Source organism: Mastomys coucha, unplaced genomic scaffold, assembly GCF_008632895.1.
Source record: "Mastomys coucha isolate ucsf_1 unplaced genomic scaffold, UCSF_Mcou_1 pScaffold16, whole genome shotgun sequence".
NCBI lineage: Eukaryota > Metazoa > Chordata > Mammalia > Rodentia > Muridae > Mastomys > Mastomys coucha.
Genome location: NW_022196898.1, coordinates 66,474,994 through 66,499,107, shown reverse-complemented (window position 1 = coordinate 66,499,107; position 24,114 = coordinate 66,474,994). Strand labels below are relative to the sequence as shown.

General features: G+C 36.9%; 1 protein-coding gene across 2 annotated transcripts in view; it reads right to left on the bottom strand.

Annotated features, from left to right (window-relative positions):
• Window positions 1-24,114, bottom strand: part of Dpyd (dihydropyrimidine dehydrogenase) — an 835,953-nt gene that overhangs the window by 619,118 nt on the left and 192,721 nt on the right. For both annotated transcript variants that reach the window (XM_031375299.1, XM_031375300.1), the window contains exon 5: window positions 10,829-10,990. In XM_031375299.1, the coding sequence (XP_031231159.1) occupies window positions 10,829-10,990 (162 nt within the window). The remainder of the gene's footprint in view (window positions 1-10,828; window positions 10,991-24,114) is intronic.

Genomic DNA, 24,114 nt, shown 5'->3' with positions numbered 1-24,114 from the left:
ATCATGACCAAGAAGCAAGTTGGGGAGGAAAGGGTTTATTCAGCTTAAACTTCCACATTGCTGTTGATTACTAGAGGAAGTCAGGACTGGAATCCAAGCCTATCAGGAAGCAGGAGCTGATGCAGAGGTCATGGAGAGATATTCCTTACTGCCTTGCTTCCCCTGGCTTGCTCAGCCTGCTCTCTTATAAAACCCAAGACCTCCAGCTCAGGGATGGCACCACCCACAAGGGGCAATTGAGAAAATGCCCACAGCTGGATCTCATGGAGGCACTTCTCCAACTGAAGCTCCCTTCTCTGTGATAACTCCAGCCTGTGTCAAGTTGACACACAAAACTAGCCAGTACAGTGTGTGTGTGTGTGTGTGTGTGTGTGTGTGTATGTGTGTGTGAGAGAGAGAGAGAGAGAGAGAGAGAGAGAGAGAGAGAGAGAGAGAGAGCTTGTTATATATCATGCATCTTCTCACCATTTTATCTCCAAAATTTGGCTACCAATAGAAGTAGAAGTGAAACTGGAATATATAATCTTTTCATAGGTGTATCATAATAGTTAATGAATAAGCTAACAGGGCTCTCTGTGTTTAATACAGAGCAAAGAAACAAACAAACAAACAAAACCAGTAATCCCAGCAATGATCAACATCAAGATTGGTTATTTTCTTGTGTCTGAGGCTTGTGACTTTTGTTTCAAGCTGACGTCATTATAGGCATGCCTTATAGTACCAGCCACTGAGACGAAATTCTGCCACTCATTATAGGCACGCCTTATAGTACCAACCACTGAGACAAAATTCTGCCACTCAAAATATAGGAGTCACTATCCGATGTCTTAGCACGAAAATGAAAGAGGCTCAGCAACAGAGACTGGGAAAGCCTCTTCTCAGTCTGAAACAAATACTCCTCATAGCATTTTGGTATTTGAATTCAAATCCTTTATTCTATTTCACCAGTAATGCCTGTTTTCTTTCTTAGAATAGAAAACTGTAAAGAACAGACATAACTTTGATTCCATATTTTCATTTCCATGATTCCTACACATGAACTGTATTTTTAGTTATATGTTTTATAGACTGTGTAGTTCAGGGTGGGGCACGTTTGTACAATGCAGCACAACATATGAAGACCCATGAACATTGGAGATTCAGTAACCTGTGACCAGGATTGCAGGATTTGGCAATGAAGCTCAGGTTGTCAAGCTTGGCTACACACACTTTAATTGCATCTCACCAACCACAGTACTGAGTCATTCTTTTTCACTAATGCATTTTTAAATTGTTGCAAAACTGTCTCTTATGCTTATAAGTTATAGTTCTACAAACTATGAATCTATTTTCTAGTGCTTTGGTGAACTGTCTAAAGAGCACACATTTTCTTCCTTCTTGTATTTACATTTAGCTCTCTCCTTCCACTATGGAGATCTAGGGATCCACAGCAGGTCATCACTATCCATAACAGAAACATGCATCTCCTAGGACTTCTACCAACTCTCCTACTGAAGTTGACATTTGGTTTGAACTCATAATTTTATGTGTACGTGTATGTGCATGTGTACGTGCATGTGCTTGTGTGTGTGTGTACATTAAATGGGTTTGTAGTTACTACATGCATTCAGGAACTCACAGAAATGAGAAGAGGGAAAAATTCCAAGGAGCTGGAGTTACAGATGGTTTTGAGTTGTCAGCTGTATTAGGAACTAAGCCTGAGTGTTCTGAAACAGCAGTAAGTCCTCTGAACCTCTGAACCATCTCTCCAGACCCTCTCCTAATGTTTGATGTATTTAATCTTTTCATTTTATTTCTTATTAGTCTTGATGATTGATTATTTCATGGACCATTAATGAAAATATGGTTGAAATACATTACATCTTCCCAAATTAATATTTTCACATAATTTCCAAAAATAAATACTTAAAATATGCATTTACAATTAATAGTGGACAGATATGGTTGATTTCATTTAGGAATTATATAAATGCATATTTGTTTCACATTCAGTTGGCAACTTTTAATTTCATGAATTAATAATTACAAAATTTACTTTGCAATGTTAAAAATGTGACTTTTAGAAAGTAGCATTGCATTTTAACAGACTTAAATAAAATAAAAATTATTTTAAACATAGTTGGATACTACCAACTTTGTTGACAGTAGTATATATAGTATGGTTGATTATTTAAGGAAATTTTCTTTCCAAAATTATTATATATACAGAGAATATGTGGAATGCACATAGAACTTTGTTTCTATAGTATCTCCCATTCTGCAAACATCTAGAAGAAGAAAGCACTTTAACTTTAAGAAACTAAGCGTTTCCACTATGGTTTCTGGCTCATGGTATGCAAATAGAGTAGCAGTTACTCAAAAGTATTTAATGTGTATAAATTTTAGCCCAAGGATATTTTAATATTTGAGAATGAAACTTTGAATATCCCTTTAAAAAACTATGAAGTATAAATATTGAATCAAAATGCATTTTGTGGATTCCCTGTTAGAAATGATCACAGGGCTGGAGGCTTCAGCAGGAAGGAAGGAAAGCAAGACAATATGTTCCAAAAAGTAAATGGCCAGTCTCTGATTTGTGCAGCCAAAAACCTGGCAATACAGTATTCAGTTGACACTCAACACACAACCCTGCTCAGTAGATTAATTTATGAATAACACCTTTATCTGCTTTGTTATGATTTTTCTCTTTTATTCTTTGCAACATTTCATTACAGTACCTTTTCAGTCTGACAACAAAGTTCTATAGTAGTCTGGTACTATGAGACTGCTTGGGTCAAACCTCCTTTAAGCATTCTTATGGTGCATGGTATTGAAGAAATCCTTCAACATACTTCATTATCTATCTATTAACTTCAAATATGGATAGTAAATTCACTTAAGAGTATTAAGAATGAATTAAATTACCATGTACGAAAGTTCTATGAATAAATTAGTGTATTAAGTGAATTAGTCTAGTGCGCATAACAGTTTCAAGAAACACTTGTCATACAATAAATAATGGTCACATTCTGAGATTGAGTATATTAAAACAATAGTTTTTGCATAAGCCTATAAGAAACTGCCAAGTTACCTTAACTCAGAAATGGAGGGGTGTTGCTGTTGCTCTAAGTCCATTCAGCATTTGGTGGTATTAGTATTATTCTATATTTGTCTTTTTTGCACTATACGATGTGCCTTAAAAAATAAGATGTTGGAATCTAATTTACAATGTCAGAAAGTAGAGTTTGGGGGATGTGTTAGGTAATAAGGATTCTAGAAAGAGAAGTGTATTGGTACTTTGTTGAACTGGACAAGTCTTCATTAAAATCAATCAATCAATCAATCAATTAATCAATAAATAGTACCTTCCACATAGGAAGACACAGAGGAAAAGAAAGCACCATCTACAAATCAGAAAAACAGGCTCTCATCAGAAATCAAATGAGTGCTTGGATCCAGGACTTTCTAGGAACTAACACTGGAAAATTTGTTGCTTGCAACCCAACTAGTTGAAGGTACCAAATAGACTGAGATACCAGATCAATAAATGTGCTGGTATTAGGTTGCACTCTTCTTCATATTCCTGATGGTCTATAATGAAAAGTATCATTTCTCCTCTCACTGGCCCATCAGTGTATCTCTTAAGGAGATCTGTGGCAAGAAAGGCAAGGTCATTGTGTGAATTCACATTTGTATTGTGAGTATTAATGAATCATACTATATTTTGGATTAACAGCTCTTTATTAGACATGTCCACTGTATTGTAGTATGCCTTTATATTTTCATGTTCTTGCCAAGCAAATATTTTCAATGCTGACAAATTTCAAATTCTCAATAATTTCTTTCTTAGATTCTATCTTTGATGTTGTATCAAGAGTCATTGATGACAGCAAGGCTATCTGAACTTTCTACTTTGTGATAGTCCAAAATCATGAGTTTCTTATTTCACATGTAGGCCCAAAATTCATGTGGAATTAAGGTTTGTGAAGAGCATGACTATGTCCTGACAGCTTTGTTTTGTTTGAGCCTGCATGTGCTGGAATTGGAGGACCCATTCCTTCTTATGACATTACTTTAGAAATTTAGTCAAAGATGATATGAATATATTCATGTGAGTTGATGTCTGATCTCTTTATTCCATTCCAAATGTCTGATTGTCCCTCCTTTCAACAATATACTCTTCTATTATTGGAAATACAGAGACAGATCACATGAATGGAAGGATCAGAATTTGCTCTTCAATTTTGTGTCAGCTAACATGGGCCTTTTCCATTTTGAGCTAAACTCAAAAATTAATTTTCTATTATCAACAAAATGATATGACACCTGAGATTGCAATGAACCTCTGGCTCAAACTGAGAAGACGTGACTTGTGGATAACAGAAGATCCTCTGAGCTTGAGAAGGGACTATGTCAGCATTAATTTACTTCCTTATTTCTGCCACCAAATTTTAGTTTTCTTCATATAGATCTTTTATTATGAAGGTCAGATTTAGACCTATATATGTTAATATAAATGATGGTATATCTTAAATTTCAGTCTGTACTATTTTACACTGGCATATAAGTAAAAGTTGACTTTCATATCTTTAACCTTATATTCCCCAGCTATACTGTAATCATTTATTAAATCTAACAAGTTTTTCTTAACTTATTTAAGCCTTCTTTAAAACTACCAATTAAGGTTTTCCCAATGAATTTATTTATTCATTTTACATCATGATCATCCCCCCCCCATATCCAGTACCTCCCCCTATCTCCCCTCCCCTTCTCCTGTGAGAGGATGGGGCCCCTCTGGAGTATCCCCCAACCCTGGCACATCAAGTCTCTGCTGGGCTAGGACACAATTTCCTATTGAGGACAGACAAAGCAGATGAGTTAGGGAGTTTATTTGGGAGAGAAAACTTAATTTGAGTCATTGCATACCTCTCTAGTAAAAGAAAGACTACCTTAAAAGAAAAATATTTACTAGTCCCTGGGGGCTCAGGGGGGTCTGGTTGTTTGAAATTGTTGTTCTTCCTATGGGGTTGCAAACCCTATCAGCTTCTGTCCTTCCCCTAACTCCTCCATTGGGGTTCCTGTGCTCAGTCCTATGGTTGGCTGCAAGCATCTGCATCGGTTTTGGTCAGGCTTATTTTATTCCTCTTTCTAAGTAGGACTGAAGCATCCACACTTTGGTCTTCCTTCTTCTAAGCTTCATATGGTTTGTGAGTCGTATCATGGTTATTCTGAGCTTCCTTTTGTCTAGTATCTACTTATTAGTAAGTACATATCGTATGTTTTTTTTGTCACTGGGTTACCTCACTCAGGATATTTTCTAGATCCATCCATCTGCCTGCGAATTTCATAAAGTCATTGTTTTTAATAGCTGAGTAGGACTCCATTGTTTAAATGTACCACATTTTCTGTATCCATTTCTCTGTTGAGGGACATCTGGGTTCCTTCCAGCTTCTGGCTATTATAAATAATGCTGTTATGAAGGTAGTGGAACATGTGTCCTTGTTATATATTAGAGCATCTTTTGGGTAGTAGTATAGCTGGATCCTCAGGTAAAACTATTTCTAATTTTCTGAGGAACCACCAGACTATTTCTAACAATAACAACCAACTACATGCCCCCCCCCCCAACTACCAACCAAAGAAACCATGGCTCCAGCTACATATGTAGTAGAGGATGGCCTTATCTGGCATCAATGGAAGGGGAAGTCCTTGATACTGAGAAGGCTTGATGTCCCAGCATAGGGAAATGCTAGGGCAGTGAGGCAGAAGTAGGGAATATGGGGGAGGCACCCTCCATAAAAGCAGGGGGAGGGGGAAGGGATAGGGGCTTGTGGTGTAGAAACCAGAAAGAGGAATAACATTTGAAACATAAATAAAGAAAATAGCCAATAAAAAAGAAAAATGTTTACTAATTCTAATTTTAGGTAAGTCACTTTCCTATGTTCATTCTAAGAGAGTACATAATGAAAGTACACATGAATGTTCAATAGATGTTAATTGTTCCTCAACTATTTAATTTGTTCTTATTAACCAAACAGTAGCAGAAGTAGACCACAGAGACATTCTAATAATGAAATAGTCTTAGAAATTTCAGAACAAAATGGTTGAAAGATGAACTATAAATGCACTTTGCATTCCACAAGCTTTCCAGAAGGCTTAATGTTTAGCAAATGTTTAATTCCATGACACCACAGAATAAGGATAATTCTGGGAATTCTTCAAGAATAATGTTTCAATCAGTTCTTATATTAAATAATAATTAAAAATAGCATGTAATTGTTTCTTTTGCTCTTTTTTAATTAGTAGGATGGCAGTGTGGCTACAGTTTTACATTTAAATAAAACAAGAAGAAGTTCATCCTATTGACTATGTCCCTCCCCTCACAAGAGCTTTTCAGTTTCATGTAGTCCCATTTAGCAATTGTTGATCTTAGAGCCTGAGCCATCAAAGTTCTGTTTAGGGTATCCCCACCACTCCCATGCCAATGAGTTTGAGGCTCTTTCCCACATTCTCTTCTATTAGACAAAATGCATCTGGTTTTATGTTGAGGTCCTTGATCCAGTTGGACTTGAGTTTTGTACAAGGTGACAAATAAGCATCTATTTTCATTTTTCTACATATAGACTGCCAATTAGACCACCACTATTTACTGAAGATACTTTCTTTTGTCAATTGCAATTTTTTGGTTTCCTACCTTATCCAAAATTGGCCTTATAATCTGTCACAAAGCAAGCCTCAACAGACACAAGAAGATTGAAATAATCCCATGCATCCTTTTGGATCCCCATGGACTAAGGCTAGACTTCAGTAACAAAAAGAAAAAAGAAAACTCACATACCCATGGAAACGGAACCCAACTCTACCCAATAATTTCTTGGTCACAAAGAAATAAAGAATGAAATTAAAGACTTTTTAGAATTCAATGAAAATAGAGGCACAATATACCCAAACCTATAGGACACAATGAAAGCAGTGTCATGCGGAAAATTCATAGCAGTGTAAGTGCCCTCATTAAGAAACTACACTAACAACACACCTGAAAGCCCATGAACCAAGTTTGTTTTAAATTAGATCCATAAACTAGTATGTTTTATTGATTAGTTTGCCAAACAATATCAGTGTGCTAAAGTTTTACACGAATTTACTCACAAAGTCACACCTTAGGCTTAAAGTGAAAATAAAACTATAGAAAAACCAGAGATTTGTCATCCTATAGTGCATAAGGCACACCTGAGACATCTCTCCATCCCTAAATTTCTATACTGAAATTTTGTAGGAAATTTTTATGTAACTTTTAAGCTATGTAAGCCAAATTGTATTTTCCCAAGCTCCACAAAGGCTAGATCTTCCCTGATTGTGAAATGACTCTTCCATGCTTTATAAGAAAGCTTTTATATAACATACATCTGAAAAGAAAATGACGTGAACATAGGCGTTGGTCTTACAGAACCTATTTTAATTTTAATGCAATTGTTACCTCTCTCACAGAGAATGAGGGAGCTGTGAGGTGTGATGACCTTAGAGGTGAGACTATATTCTGAACCATCAGGCTCTGTAGGTGCTATTTGAACCTGGAACCACAAATCCTGCTTGCTATAAAGCCTGGGGTCATCAAGTAACAATGTTATCTAAGGTAAATGAGAAATTGCAAAACACTTAAAAGAATACAAAGCACCAGCTGGCCTTGATGAGTTTACACTTGAAGAAATTAGTTATTTTCAAGGAGTCTTCTACTAGGTATGTATAAAAGGGAGATAATATGAACATTGAGTGAAGAATTCAGGCCTTATTCATTCCTATCCAACACTTCATTACAGAATTTCTTTAATATTGACTATTATTGGTATGTTATTGTCTCATGCACAAGAAGCCAAAATATCTAGATGACACATCTTGCTATTTACCAACATTTTAAAGCTGGATACCAAAAAAACAAATGCATTGCCAGAGGAGCCACTAAGTATGTACTTTTCCCCCATCTTCACTTTCGACTAATGTGGACTAATTACCTTTCAAACAAGAAAAGCAAATCTTCCAAAGTTAAATAATCAGACTCAGAATGCTAGTGGAATGTATAGCTCTCAATCAGTTCAGCATGAAAAAGCAATTATTTGCTTCCTGAAGTGCTATTGTGTTTCTATAAACCTAGAGGGTGCCTCATTTTTGGTTGCTGTTGTTTTATTAACACACAATATACTCAACTTGTTCTTAAGCATTGTTTATGGAGAGGAATTTGTAAAGTGCCCTGAAATTGATAACACCTGCATTAAATCAAGATTCGCAAGATATTTATTGAACTTATATTGTTAAAGGATTCTAGGATTATTATGATTTCATCCACCTTTTACAGAATAAGAACCTCTTCCCTAGCTTTCTAATCACAGAAATGAACAAAAATATCTAGAGTGAAGTCAAGTCATCCCAATGCAGATGAAACAATAGCAGAGAGTTGAAGAGAATTGAAAGCACAGAGCCACACAAGAGAAGCCATCTTCCTGCTCTTCCTACAAGTTTAGATAGTTATTTATTCTTTTTCCAAATCACACACCTATGTGCAAATGAAGAAGCAGAAAATACAGACGCAGTCAATAACAGCAGGCTAGAGAGTTGATATTTTAAAAATCATTTATAAATTACAGGAAAAACAATTCTGAAAAAGTTCCCTTTTCCCTATTTAGTTTGCTTTCCTAACCTTTACTTAATTTGGTAGAGAGATATTGATTTGTATTTTTAAAAGGTCAAAATCAATCATTGTTTATCAATCAAAACATAAAATCATTTGCATCGTGTTCCACTTTCAGTTAAATTTCATGTCAATAGTTAGTCATTGAAAAAAAGAATAGTTTGCCCTTCACAAATATTTTACTAGTATTTACAGAGATCATGCTTTGGTAATTTCATAACAACTCAAAAGGTGGGTGTATTTAAGAAAACCCCACTTTGACATAAGTAATACAGTATTTTATAAAAGCAGTCAATGTGGAAATCATGAATGGGAACACCTTATATGTAGTTCTTATCACAGTGTTTTAATTTATTATTTGATTATAAAACAATTATAAAAATGGAATGAAATTAAATACAAAGACATATCCACTTAAAAATTTATTTCTTCAGTTGAGAAGAATTTATAGGCATACCTTGTTCAGGCTCAATTCTTTATAAGGTAGGGCTCATAGAGATTCAGCATATATGCACACCTGATTTTTATTGAGTTTCTGGTGACTTTTATATAACAAACAGAACAATATGGAAATCCTTCCAAATAAATGCCCTATGAACTAGGAGCTTATTAAAGCCAAGTAAGAGTAGAAATTCATTTATATATTCCTTCATATTCTCTCTTTCTCTGTGTATATGTCTGTCTCCCTCTCTGTCTCTCCCTCCCTCTCTTTCCCTCATTTGTACCCTTTCCACCTTTCTTCCTCCTTCCTCTCCCTTTTCTTTCTATCTCTAATTTCTTTTCCCTCTTTTTCTGTACATCTCTCTGCAATGTTTCATTGTCTCATTCATGTCTAGATCCCTGACATAGTGCTGCTATCAAATCATTTCTTTCTTGTTTTTAGGAATGGAGGTTGAGCATATGCACATACTGCATGGCTTTTCATTTGCTGTGATGCATTTTGTGTAAGCTTACCCTGGCTTAATGACAAAGGAAAGGGCTTCCAAAAGAAATATGGAGAGGAATCTGTGTGAATCTTCATCATCAACTAAGGATTTTTGCACATTGTAGAGATTATACTTTGCACTGGTCAGGTAAGCCTAATGCAGTTTTTAATTTGATAAGAAAAGAAATTAAATCCAAGAATTTATTGCATCAACTCACAACCTCAAATTGTTTCCATTTCCTTATTCCCAGGGGTCTTTCCACAGAATTAACTTGTCAGAAAGCAGGAAAGGAATAACACTGATTTATTACTAAAGGCAAAGTGTGACTTAAGCTTGAGGGATATTATGGGAAAGGCTCTAAAGGGAAAGAGTGCATAGTGTTTAGGTTGACACAACCAGAGAGGTAAGTCATTAACTAAAAGTCCAGCATAGACAGGCATTTAATTTAGTCTTCTAGCCAACTAGTCCCTCAAGATTATAAAAATCTTACTGTAACATCCCAATAAGCTGATCATTTAAATGATACATGAGAATTGACTTGCTACTACACTTCAAACAGGAGACCCCAGAGAGCATAAAGATGTCCCAGAGAATCAGTCATTTACAAAGGATTTGTAAAAGAGAATGCCAGTACCAAAGTTTATGTGACAAATGACAAAAAGCCACCTTTCATTTCATTAACCATTTTCTGTGCAAATAACAGAGTATCTTTCAATCTATAAGCTCATATAGTCTAATTATCTTCTTAATGTTGTTAGAGAATATTATTCCATTTCAGGGTTTTTTTTGAAAATTCCCCAACCTCTATCACTCATAGAATAGTAGGAAGTACTGCTGAAATATATTTCTAGGCATAAAGATCAAAGCAAGTTCCAGGGGAAATTATCAGTTAAAGAATGTAGCCTTTTTTCCTAATAGGGTCTCCATGCTACACTTCAATGTAAAGTTAATGAACAAATTCTATTTCTAGATCATCCAATTTAGATATTTTTATTCTAAGTTATTTTAATAACCTGCTGGGATTACAACTAGTTTGATACATGGTTTTATAAACTTTCATTTTCATAGCCAAGTTTTGTATAAAGATACTGATTTCAAACAACATATTTGTATCACACTGCACACATAGAAACACACACACATGTTGGGTATCAACAAAAGGAAACCAAGAATTTCAATTATTTTATGAGCTTCTGGCTTTCTAGTAGCAGGAAAAAATGCAAGTGTAACTGTTACATACCTCAGTAGCAAACTGCTGCAGTCCACCAATATTAATTGGTCCTTCTTCAGCAGCATGTAAGTTGCATCCTCCGACACAGAGGTCAGATGTTGGACAAACCATTCCACAAGTAAGACCAAGAGGATTATCAGAAAAAATCAGCTTAGCTGCACCATAGTAGTTCTACAGAGAAGAAAGAAAATTTATATTATGGCATACTACACCTTAAATGTGCAATTGTGGTATGTTATTTATTTGGCAGTGCAACTGCATTAAAATTTAAGATGTAGAGATGCAAATGAGATGTGCATGCTGCAATGGTATTTATCAACTGGCATCTACATAATCACAAACAAGAATATCATACAGAAAGGAGATTTTATACATGTGTATTAATAAAATAATTGTTACATTTCAGAAAATTAACATCTAAAAGAGAATCATTCATGATGCATGATAGTATAGCTTTTCCCCAAATTCTTCTTTATGTTTTTACCCAAAGTGAGTTAGGAACATGTTAAATGAACTTTATAAAGAAATAACAGCTCTTAATACAACAGCAACAAGGAAAATTATATTTGATAAGCTTCCATATGGCTAAATTTAAGAAAGTTAGTTTCTGTACTCCTTGTACCATCTGGTATGTTTCAAGACTCTCAGTTGATCAATGTCTCACAACTGCATCCTCTAACCAATGATGGAGATAGGCGGTTATAACATGAATTCCTGGATGAGATCTGAAACAATTTATTGTCGCGAACATTCCCCAACATAGGATGTTTATAAAACAGCTTATGATATTTTTATTGTCAATAATTTGGTAGCCTAATTAGTTCACAAGTAAGATAATTCAAATCATCAACTAAGGTTTAAAAAAAATTAAATAATTTAAAGGTTTGTAAACCAGGACGATCAGGAAGAGACTAAACGTAAATTGTTTATAAACACATATATGTAAAATGGTGTCTTGAAGTGAATCTTGGAAAGGATAAAGGACATTCAGAAAAATAAGGAATTCAAATAAACTGAAGATGTTTTCATTAAAATGAAATCTCTGTTGGGTTGTTGGGGTTATCACAAGTGGGTCACGCTTGCACAAAAAGGGAAGAGGAGAGTTATATGCAGATAGTTTGTTGCTCATGATAACAATGTTAAATTTTTTGTTTAGTGGTTCTTCATTATTTCCCAAGTCCTTTCACAATCCTTGATTCCTTCTGATCATCTCTAAGACCTCACTGTAGAAAGTGGACTAATCAAAAACATTCTAAATCATTAGCAGACAAAAATAAACACCTGGCAGTTATGATAAAATGGTAAGTGGTGTGCTTCCAAACAGGGGCCTATCATGTCTGGCCTCCGAAAGGCCCAACAAGCAACTGAAGGAGTCAGATGCAGATATTTACACCCAATCAAAGGACAGAAGTAGGGGACTTCTGTGGCTGAGTTAGGGAAAAGCTGGGAGAAGCTGAGAAGGAGGGCTAGACTCAGTGCAAGAAGATGCACCTAATACTCAAAAGACTTGAGGACCCAGGGAGTGGGGAGGTCTGGTGGGGTGGGGTTGGATGGGGACATCCTCTTGGAGATGTGCAAGGGCGAGGGGAGTTGTGGGGTGTGGAACAGTTGAACTGTGGATCGGGAGGGGGATAAAGTCTGGACTGTAAAAAAAAAATATTAAAGAATAAAAATTTTTTAAAAAATGGTAAGTTGGTGGTTTAGTCGCTGGGAGCTCTGAGGGTACTAGTTAGTTCACATTGTTGTTTTTCCTAAGGAGCTGCAAACCCTTCAGCTCCTTGTGTCTTTTCTCTAGCTCCTTCATTGGGGACCCTGTGCTCAGTCCAATGAATGGCTATGAGACTCTGCTTCTCTATTAGTCAGGCACTGTCAGAGCCTCTCAGGAGACAGCTATATCAGGCTCCTGTCAGCCAGCACTTGCTGGCATCCACAATAGTGTCTGGATTTGATGATTGAATATGGGAAGGATTCCCAGGTGGAGCAGTCTCTGGATTGTCCTTCCTTCAGGCTCTGCTCCATAGTTTGACTCTGCAACTCACCAAAGAGTACACATGGTGGAACTCATGGCTCCAGCAGCATGTGTATAGCAGAGGATGGCCTAGTAGGTCATCAATGGGAGGAGAGGCCCCTGGCCCTGTGCAGGTTCTATGCCCCAGTGTAAGGGAATGCCAGGGCCAAGAAGTGGGAGATGGTAGGTTGTTGAGCAGGGGGAGCGGGGAGGGAACAGGGTTGGGTTTTTTTCCCTTTTTTTTTTCTTTCTTCTTTTTTTTTTTCCCCAGAGGGGAAACCAGGAGAGGAGATATTATTTGACATGTAAATAAGGAAAATATCTAATAAAAAAATGGTAAGTTAAAAAAAAAACAGGCACTGACAAGTTAAAGAGAACAAAACCACTAAAATAATATTGATAGCATTTCAATAAAAGAGAAGAGAAAATAGGCAAAATAATTAAAATCATCCCCACTGTATATAGATCTCTTTATTGTTAAGACTGTAACATTTTAGACCTAATGTAAGACAAGGAAAAACCTATTATTTTAACAGCATTGGTGTTGGCTTAAAATACTTGCCTAATTTTTCATGACTCCTTAGAACAAGCAGTGTCTAATACATATAAAAGGTTAGTTAATATATATTTTCTAGACATATACTAAGAGTATATGTGAAACTCAAATCATAAGTAAGAAACACAAGCAACAAAAATCAAGTAATTGGTTTATGAATATCAAGCATCAGATGAGCAGTTATTTAGATTAATTCTAATCTGTATTATACTTCTATTCATGACATTATAAAGTGTCACCTCATTTAGGTAGAAAACATTTTTATTTACAGATACTCACACACACATACACACACACACACACACACACACACACACACACCATTTTTGTTAACTATACAGAACATAGTCTGTGATGTTAACTGTGTTTGAATTCCACTTGGTGCATATGTTGTATAGTTTATTCATTTTTGGTTTCTTCATCAGGAAGTATCATTAAACTGGAATAGGCAACATTTTCTCAGCTGTGACAGTTAATGCTAAGTACCAAAAGAAAAACAGAAATAAATAGATTTTTTTTTTTGAAAAACAAAAATTTGTGCTTCAAATGACATTCCAAGAAAATAAATAAAAAGATATAAACTGTTGGAAAAGTAATGTAAGATATTTGAATCTAGAGTGTATTAGCATGATAGTTCAATGGTGGGAGAAAATTACAACAAAATATTTAAAATTGCTGAGGGTAAATATTCAATAAACTTCACAGTAGGCATTGGATTGATACATCAGTAATTTGGCTAGAGTTCTTGATTTAGGAAAACATGTCCAGAAGAGACAACTGAAATATGTGCTCACTGCAGATAATGGAGAACCCTTGTTGCCAACCTAAACGTTTAGAATTTTAGTTGATTCTTTTTAATTAAAGGTGTTTTGTTTCTTTGTTTTGTTTTGTGTTGCCTTGCTTGGTTGTTTTTTTGAGATAGCACTTCTCTAGATAGCATAGCTGTTCAGAACTTCATATATAGATTGCTCTGGCTTTGAAGTTACAGAGTTCTACATTCTTCGATCTTTGGAATGCTGAGATCAAAAATACCTTCCAATATCCTTCTTAATTTGTTTCTTCAGTAGCTGGAAGTTTTTTTCACACAGGCCTTTCATTTGCTTGACTAGAGTTACATCAATATATATTATATTATTTGTGGCTATTGTAAAAGGTGTTATTTCCCTGATTTCTGTTTTGGCCTGCTTTTGTTTGTATAAAGGAGGGCAACTAATATTTTTAAAGTTACTTTTGTATCCAGCCATTTTGCTGAAGTTGTTAATCAGCTATAGATGCAGTAACATAGTAAAAATGGCCATTTTACCAAAAGTAATCTACACATCTAATGCAATTTTCATCCAAATTCTAACACAATTGTTTACATACCTTAAAAGATCACCTCTCAACTTCATATGGAAAAAACAAAAGACCCAGGATAATTAAAACAGTCTTGAAAAATAAAAGAACTTATGGAGGTGTCATCATTCCTGATCTGTAGAAATAATCCCTGAGCAATAGTAATAAAAACTGCATGGTATTCCAGGTTCATCAATAGAACAGGTTCAAAAACCCTGACATAAACCCACATTCCTAAAGACAGTTGATTTTTGACATAGAAACAAAAAAACATACAATGGAAAAAATAAAGCATCTTTAACAAATGGTGCTGCTCTAACTGAATGTCTTCATAGAAGAATGTTTTTGTTTTTTTTTCATCCCAAAAGCTTTTTTCTGGCCTACAAGATGTGCAAGGATAAAGATGGAGAAGAGACTGAGGGAACTGCCAATCAATGAATGCCCTAACTTGAGACCCATCCTATGTGAAAGAGCCAACCCTGAAACAATTAATGATTTTTTTTTTTTAATCTTACAGACAGGAACTTAGCATAACTATTTCCTGAGAGATTCTCCCCTACAGTGGATGGAGGCAGATGATGTTTTTCCTGAGCCAAACATCATGCAGAGCCAGGGAGTCTTGTGGAAGAGTGGGGGATAGAAGTGAGAAAGAAGGAGAGGTTAAGGACGACACAAGAAGACCCACAGAATCAACTAACCTGGGATCATCAGTTCTCACAGAGCATGGGCCACCAACCAGGGATCATGCAGGACCTGGACCTAGACCCTCTACCCATTTGTCCAGCTTGGTCTTCATGTGATTCCCCTAACAAATGTAATGGGGGCTGCCTCTATCTCTGTTCCCCACCATTCTATTTTCTTTTCCCTATGTGGACTGCTTGGTTGGGCCTTGGTGGAAGAGGATGTGCCTAGTCCTGCTGGAACTAGATGTTCCAGGGTGATGTGGTACCCAAGGGGGATCTCCTTCTCTATGGAGAAGGAAGAGGACATGGTGGGAAGGGATGTCTAAGGGACTGGGAAGAGAGAACATAGCATAGCTGTGATCGGGATGTAAAGTGAAAAAACAAAAACAGACAAAAAGGCTGTGTGCCATGATGCCCAGTGTGATTGAAACTTTTTAGTGGAAGGTTTCAGGTATCTCCAGTAGATAGGCTTGGCCCCCAGTTAAGGGATGGGGCTACCCACCTATCTCAACATTTTTGACCCAGAATTATTCCTGTCCAAAGGAAACACAGGAATAAAAATAGAGCAGAGACTGAAGGAAAGGCCATTTAGAGACTGCCCCAATTAGGGATCCATCCCATCTGCAGACACTCAACCCAACACTAGTGCTGATACCAAGAAGTGCTTGCTGACAGGAGCCTAGTATGGCTATTCCCTGAGATGTTCTACTAGCACCTGACCAGTACAGATACAGATACTCATAACCAGCCATCAGACTGATCCAGGGGGCCCCAGTGGAAGAGCTAAGGGAATGACTGAAGGAAGGAGCTGAAGAGAATTACAATCCCATAGTAAGAACAATATCAACTAACTGGACCACCCAGAACTTCCAGACACTAAACATCCAACCAAAGAGTATACATGAATGGGTTCATGCCTCCAGCTGCATTTGTAGTAGAGGACTGCCTTATCTAGCATCAGTGGGAAAGGAAGCCCTTGGTCCTGTGTAGGCTTGATGCCCCAGCTTAGGGGCATACTAGAACAGTGAGGCAGGATTTGGTGGGTGTGTGGAGGAGCACCCAGTTAGAGACAAATGGGAGAAAGAATGGGAAAGGGGTTTGAAGAGGCAAGAACAGGAATGGGGACAATATTTGAAATGTAAATAAATAAAATAACCAATTAAAAAGAAAGATTAAATAAAAAGATTACTAAAGAGATCATACGAAAATTCTCTGAAAGGAAATTGGAAAAGAACATGTATCAGGGAGATTCAGAAACCAGCTTAGAGAAAGAAAAACATCAGTGGGTAAGCAGGTGTCAGAGAACCAAAAATGTGGTCTTGAAAATGGGTAGTGTAAACACTTAACCGTGATGAAGTCAGCTTGCAACCCATCTTCAAGATGCCCAGATCAGGCCACTGTTTGGGGATGTGAGTACTAACAGTAGAACCACTCAGAAGCCTTTCAAGAAGGGAACACCTTCTAAAACCTTCCCTGGAAGTCACAGGATCAATAACTATTCTGTCCTTCAAGCAAGTGAGATGAATCTCAAGGTATTTAGTCCTTAAACCTTTTAAAAGTAAGGGCTAGAAAATTTAAATAGAGAAGGTTCTTCATGGATATCTAGGTAAACTCCTACTAGAAGGTCAGGACTATTTTAATCCTTCTTGGTATTCTGTCAGTCAGAGCATTTTAGTGTTTGTTTTATCATGTAGAGAAAACGTAGAGGGCTAGGTAGATGCAGAAAAAAAAACTCCCTTTAGGTGAACTAACTCTCTCTCTCTCTCTCTCTCTCTCTCTCTCTCTCTCTCTCTCTCTCTCTCTCTCTCTCTCTCTCTCTCTCTCTCTCTCTTGCTCTCTCTCTCTTTCTCTGTATACATCGTGGGAACTTAATTATTTTGATGGTTTTGTTGTTACTGTTTTCGGTTTTTTGTTTGGTTGTAGTTTTTTAATAATGGGTATCTCTGTAGAGCTTAGGGTGGTAGACTGACATATCTGGCCAAAACTCTGACCAAAATTCTGAGAGAAAAATATTTTAAATAGTAGTTATTTGCAAATCAACAAAAAAGTTTAGGCATCAAAAGTTTACTGTTTCTGTATTTTTTTCAGGTGTAAATTATCAGTTTGTACCTGTCTGCTTTAATGGCACATTCTTCAGCCCACCATGTGCCATTTAGTTAATTTTAGGATAATTTCAACTCTAATACTTTGGTTTTTATTTTTAAATTATAGTTTGAAATTACATTAGTGTCATTTCTCTACAATTTAATGATTTTTAAAGTCATTATTGGGAACTGAAAAGCTCTTCAAGCCTGCTTTTCTGTCATGCGGCATAACTAATTTAACAAACAGTCCTACTGCCTTCAAGCCTTCATACCACTACAAGATTATCAATACAGCTGGTGGATTTATTTTAAAGTGTTCTTCCTTTTTCCAATGACAGTTTTCACAGATGGAAGCACCCTTCCAAGATACACTCCAATCTGTTGCATTTAAAAATTACTCATGCTAAAGCTCAGTAAGTTTGCATGTGTGAGAAGGGTGAATTAACACCACTCATATTCATGGCTTAAGCTCTCTAAGAATGAGTACATGGCTGTACATTAATTGGATAGGAAATGGCTTTAGCAGCACATGCTAGGGACAGGACCACCAGGTTACTTTGTATAAAGCTGTCATTATCCTTCAATATATAACATGTGAGTTTCAATAATTTGGCAAAGACATATATCATACTCAGAACACACACAAAGCCCTTGCTCCTGAGTGGATATGATCATGCACCTAGAAACTCTACATTCAGAGCCAGGTGTTGTGGTGTATGGCTGCAATCTCAGTGCCTGGAAGGCTGGGGCAAGAGGATTTTGAGTGGAAAGCAAGTCTAGGGTATCTAGTGAAATTTTGTTAAAAATAAATAAATTAAATTAAACCTTTACCTTCATAACATGTTGTTATAAGGTAAAGGGGGGAAAGAACAGGATAAGACGGTCCTATCTGCATGCATATGCTACATTTTGGTAAATTTTATACAATATAATTACATATTTTAGGACCACAAATTTATTCAACTGTTCTCAGTTAAACTTAAAGTGTCAAGAAATTAACGTGTCATTCTTGTGAAATTTATGAGTTGCTAAACTTAAAACACACACACACACAGACACACACACATGCTTATAAAAACATGCACAGTTATTCATGAACAAACACAAACACACATACACATTTACACATGAGCACATATATACACAGTTACACATATGTGCAATTATACCTGGATACATGCAAACACAGTTACAAATGCACATATTCATACACATAATTACATACACAGAGATAGACAATGGAGATTTTCTTGAATTTGAGTTTTATCACAGTAAAGTTCTTCAACTGTGGAAATATATAATGAAATATATAATCCTTAATTTAGGACTTAAGAAAAAAGTGGAGCTAGAACCTATAGAGATCACCTCCAGTTGATAGGCATGGCCCCGATTTGAGGAATAGGCCACCTACACATCTCAGAATTTTTAAACCAGAATTGTTCCTGTCTAAAGGAAATGCAGGGACCAAATTAATTATATATATATATATATGATATATATATGGAGTTGAGACTGAAGGAAAGGCCATCCAGAGACTTCCCCACCTAGATATCCATCCCATCTGGTGACACCAAACCCTGACACTATTGCTGAAGCCAAGAAGTGCTTGATGACGGGAGCCTGACATAGCTGTCCCCTGAGAGACTCTGCCAGCACCTGACTAATACAGATGGAGATACCCACTGACAACCATTGGACTGAGCCAGGGGACCACAATGGAAGAGTTAGGGAAGGACTGAAGGAGATGAAGGAGTTTGCAACCCCATAGAAAGAACAAAAATATCAACTAACTGGACCACCCAGAGTTCCAAGAGACTAAACAATCAATCAAAGAACATACACAGAGGGATCCATAGTTCCAACTTCATATGTAGCAGAGAATTCTCTTATCTGGCATCAATAGGAGGGGAGGCACTTGGTCCTATGAAGATTTGATGCCCAAGTATAGGAGGATGCTAGGATGCTGAGGCAGGAGTAGATGGGTAGATAGAGGAACACTCTCATAGAGGCAAAGGGTAGGATAGTATGGGGGTTTGTGGGGGGGAAAGAAAGAAGGGGGGCAACATTTGGAATGTAAATAAATAAAATAACAATAAATAAATGAATAAAAATACAAAAAATAATAAACACCTCCAGAACTTTTAAGGATGAACTAATATAAATAATGGAAATGTATGTGGTAAGGATGAAAAGTTACATTATGCAGAAGAATAAAAATACATTTTATAAGCCATTTAGAAGGGTATAATTTTATATTCTCTGTGGTTAAAACTATGAAAAGGCAAATGAGGTGCATGAATGGTTTATTTCACATACACCATCGATTTTTGTAAAACAATGTACCACAATTCTTTATTTAAATTACTTCAAAGCCATAGGGTCAATTTGTATACCATCATACCAGAACTAAGATAAACATATAATGAAGATCTAAGAGTTAATGAAAAAAGGTACAATAATCCAAGTACAATTTACAAATATTTTATAATTAGTAAGAATTCTCAAAGTATCACTGATAAATATTGTGAACCTACTAGTGAATAAGAATGCTCTCACCAGAGAAATTAGTGAAATGTAAATATTAAAATCTTCCTTTAATACTTTATATTTAAAAGTGAATTTCCATTGATTATTACACTACAATTTCAATTCTCTTTCATGGTTATTCTTTCAAGCTTTATTTTATTATATGTATATTTATGAATGTCTGAACGCTGGCTAGTTTTATGTCAACTTGATAATACCCAGTCATGTAAGAGAAAAACACCTCAACCGAGAAAATGCTGTGAAAAGACTGGGCTGTAAGCCAAACTATAGGGTATTTCTTTTTCATTAATGATTGATGGGAATGGGTTCAGCTCATTGTGTGGGTGGGCCACTGCTAGGCTGGAGGTCATGAGTGTAGTGCAGGTAATGCAAGCCATGATGAGCAAGCCAGTAGACAGCACTCTTCTATGAACTCTACTTTAGCTCCTGCTTTCAGCCTCCAGCACTGCTTGTGTTCGTGTTCTGAGGTCCTTCCATGATGAACAGTGATGTTGAAACATAAGCCAAATAACCCCTTCCCTCCTAGTGTTGCTTTTAGTCATGCTAATTCATAAGAGCAATAGTAACCCTAAGAAAGCCTTCATGTATGTATGTTCACTGTGATGACCGGTGCATCAGAAAGTTAAGAGGGCACTGGATGCTCACAGAACTGAAGTCACAGGATATCTAACAAATCTAATATAAAAGTAACAGGTGCTATTATGCAAAGGGGTATATGTTGTTTTTTTTAATTTATTTTTTAAACTCCATATTCCATTCCCTGCCCCCACCATCCACCCTCTGACTGCTCTACATCCTACACCTCCTCCCCAACCACCCTGTCTCCACATGGGTGTCCCCACCGCCTAACCCACCTGACCTCTAAATTTCCTGGGGTCTCCAGAGTCTGAGGTTTAGGTGCATCATCTCTGAATGAACCCAGACCTGGAGTCCTCTGCTGTATATGTGTTGGGAGCCTCATATCAGCTGGTATATGATGCCTGTTTGGTGGTCCAGTGTTTGAGAGATCTCAGGGGTCCAGATTAACTGAGACTGTTGGTCCTCCTATAGGATCTCCCTTTTCCTCAGCTTCTTTCAGCCTTCCCTAATTGAACAACAGGGGTCAGCTGCTTCTGTCCATTGGTTGGGTGCAAATATCTGCATCTGACTCTTTCAGCTGCTTATTGGGACTCTTGGAGGGCAGTCATGCTAGGTCCCTTTTTGTGAGTGTTCCACAGCCTCAGTACTAGTGTCAGGCCTTGGAACCTCCCCTTGAGCTGCATCCCACTTTGGGCCTGTTGCTGGACCTTCTTTTCCTCAGGCTCCATTTCCATCCTCTAATTCTTTCAGACAGGAATAATTATGAGTCAGAGATGTGACTGTTGGATGGCAAGCCCATCCCTCACTTGATGTCCCATCTTCCTGCTGGAAGGTAGGCTCTTTAAATTCTCGCTCCCTACTGTAGGGCATTTCATCTAAGGTCCCTCCCTTTGAGTCCTGAAAATCTCTTACCTCCCAGGTCTCGGGTGCATTCTGGAGGGTCCCCAAAACCTCCTATTTCCTGAGGTTGCCTGTTTCCATTCTTTCTGCTGGCCCTCGGGGTTCAGATTTTTTTCCTTCACCCAATACCAGATCAGGTTCCCCTCCCCGCCTTGACTCCACCCCTCTAGGTCCACTTTCCCTCCCCACTTGTGATTACTTTCTACTCTCTCCCAAGTGGGAATGAGGCATCCTCACTTGGGCACTTCAGTCTGTTGACCTTTTTGAGTTCTGTGGACTCTGTCTTGGGTATTCTGTACTGTTTTTCTCCTTTTGGCTAATATCCACTTAGTTCATCCCGGCTTTGAAATGATTAAGAGTGTTTGGCCTCAGTGTCTACAGTGTTAGAATTGAGGCATGAGTTACCATGCTGCCTCTACAGATTTAATTTTTACTAAAGTATTTTTCAGGTCAATGAATTAAACCACACACTATTTTAAACTGAAAAGAGAACTAGGCCTTAAATGTATGTATATTACTGTTAAAAGTATATGCAAGCATGCACACATAAGTAAATTAGATTGGATTTCTAGTATTTTTAAGTAGAAGCTCTGAATGTATCTCTACAAATAGTCCCACATTCTGAAAAATGTCATCTAAAACCCAAAAGCTGCCTTATCCATGAGACTGGATATTCCATTTCAGTATTATTCAAAATACACTGAATAACAAAGCTTAGTAGATAAAAGAAAAAAAAATAGGAGGGGAGATACACCTGAATTTTGTTGTCACAGTTGCTTGTGTTTTGTTTATTTTTTCAATGAAAATGAGACAAATGATTTTATTATTCCCCAATGACAAATGTTAATGGCAAATTATCTTTCAAATGTAAGAAAATGATCAATTAATCTCACTTTAAGTAATATGATCTGAGACAATATTTAGTGCAGCAACTGTAGTGCCTACTCAGGTGCATAATATGTACTGCATGCACATACATGCATCATATATGTAGATGTGTTCATGTATTCAGTGGATGCCATGAGCTAGTAAGTCTTCTAAATACTATATGTGATTATTTTAATCATAACATGTAACACATACCTGGCTATTTAAAGAATTATAACTAGACTGTAATTTCACACCACTATTTTCTTCCATGTTTAAAAAATGTCAGACTATTTTTGAGGGTTGGCTCTTCATTGCCAAGAACATGAGATATTTCTTAAGTGACAGTATGCTGTGGTGTGTAAGACAGTATGTTATTATACAGTGGGTACAAATAGATTTCTCAAAAATGTTCTCCATCCCAAACACATTAATTTAAATGTACCACTGCTTTCAAAAATATAATTAGTATTGATTGTAATAATTTATTTTAATTTCTTCAATTTATCAAAATACTTTTCATAAAACCAACTCCAAAAATGTGTAACATGAAGTTCACTATATAATGCATTTACCCAACACTTAAGATGTTAACAGTACTTATACAATCTTGCTGTGATACCAGTAGTTCTTTGTTCTATCCTTTATATTTTAATACCAAATTACAAAGAATATACTATTCCTGCAGATTATATAGTATATATCAGACAGAAGCACACTGCAATGGATTCTGTAAAGTTATTTTACACTATTAAACAGATATGCCATAAGTAATGAATCACCCTTGCATGATTCCAAATAAACATTTTAAGCAATATTATGATTAGTTATGTCAATTAAATGCAATTTCCTTTAGCTAGTAGTTTGTTCTTTTTAATCTTTTAATATTAAAAATCCTAACTCACCTGCCATGTGTTCCTTAATATAGGATTCCCCAAGTGGATGGATATTACCCCAAAAGCTCAGAATACCCAAGATACAATTCACAGACCACATGAAGCTCAACAAGAAGGAAGACCAAAGTGTGGGTGCTTTAGTCCTTGGAAGGGGTAACAAAATACTCATGGGGACAAATACAGAGACAAAGTGTGGAGGAGAGACTGAAGAAAAGGCCATGCAGAGACTGCCCCACCTGGGGATCCATCCCATAGACAGTCACCAAGTGCAGACACTATTGTGGATGCCAACAAGTACATCCTGACAGGAGCCTGAGATAGCTGTCTCCTGAGAGGCTCTGCCAGAGCCTGACATATACAAAGGTGGAGGCTCACAGCCAACCACTGGACTGATCATGGGGTCCCCAATGGAGGAGTTAGAGAAAGGACTGAAGGAGCTGAAGGGGTTTGAGACCCCATACAAAGAACAACAATATCAACCAACCAGAGCTCACAGGGTCTAAACCACCAACCAAGGAGTACACATGGAGGGATGCATGGCTCCAGCTGTATATGTAGCAGAGGATGGCCTTGTCAGGAATCAGTGGGAGAATAAGCCCTTGGTCCTATGAAGGCTCAATACCCCAGTGTAGGGGAATGCAAGGGCAGAGAGGCAGGATTGATTACATGGGTTGGGGTACACCCTTATAGAAGCAGGAGGAAGATGGATGGGGTACAGAGTTTCTGGGGAGAGAAGTCTGGAAAGGAGATAACACTTGAAATGTAAATAAATAAAATATCCAATAAAAAGTGTGACACTAGCATAGTTTATACTGGCATATCATTATTATTACTCAGTTT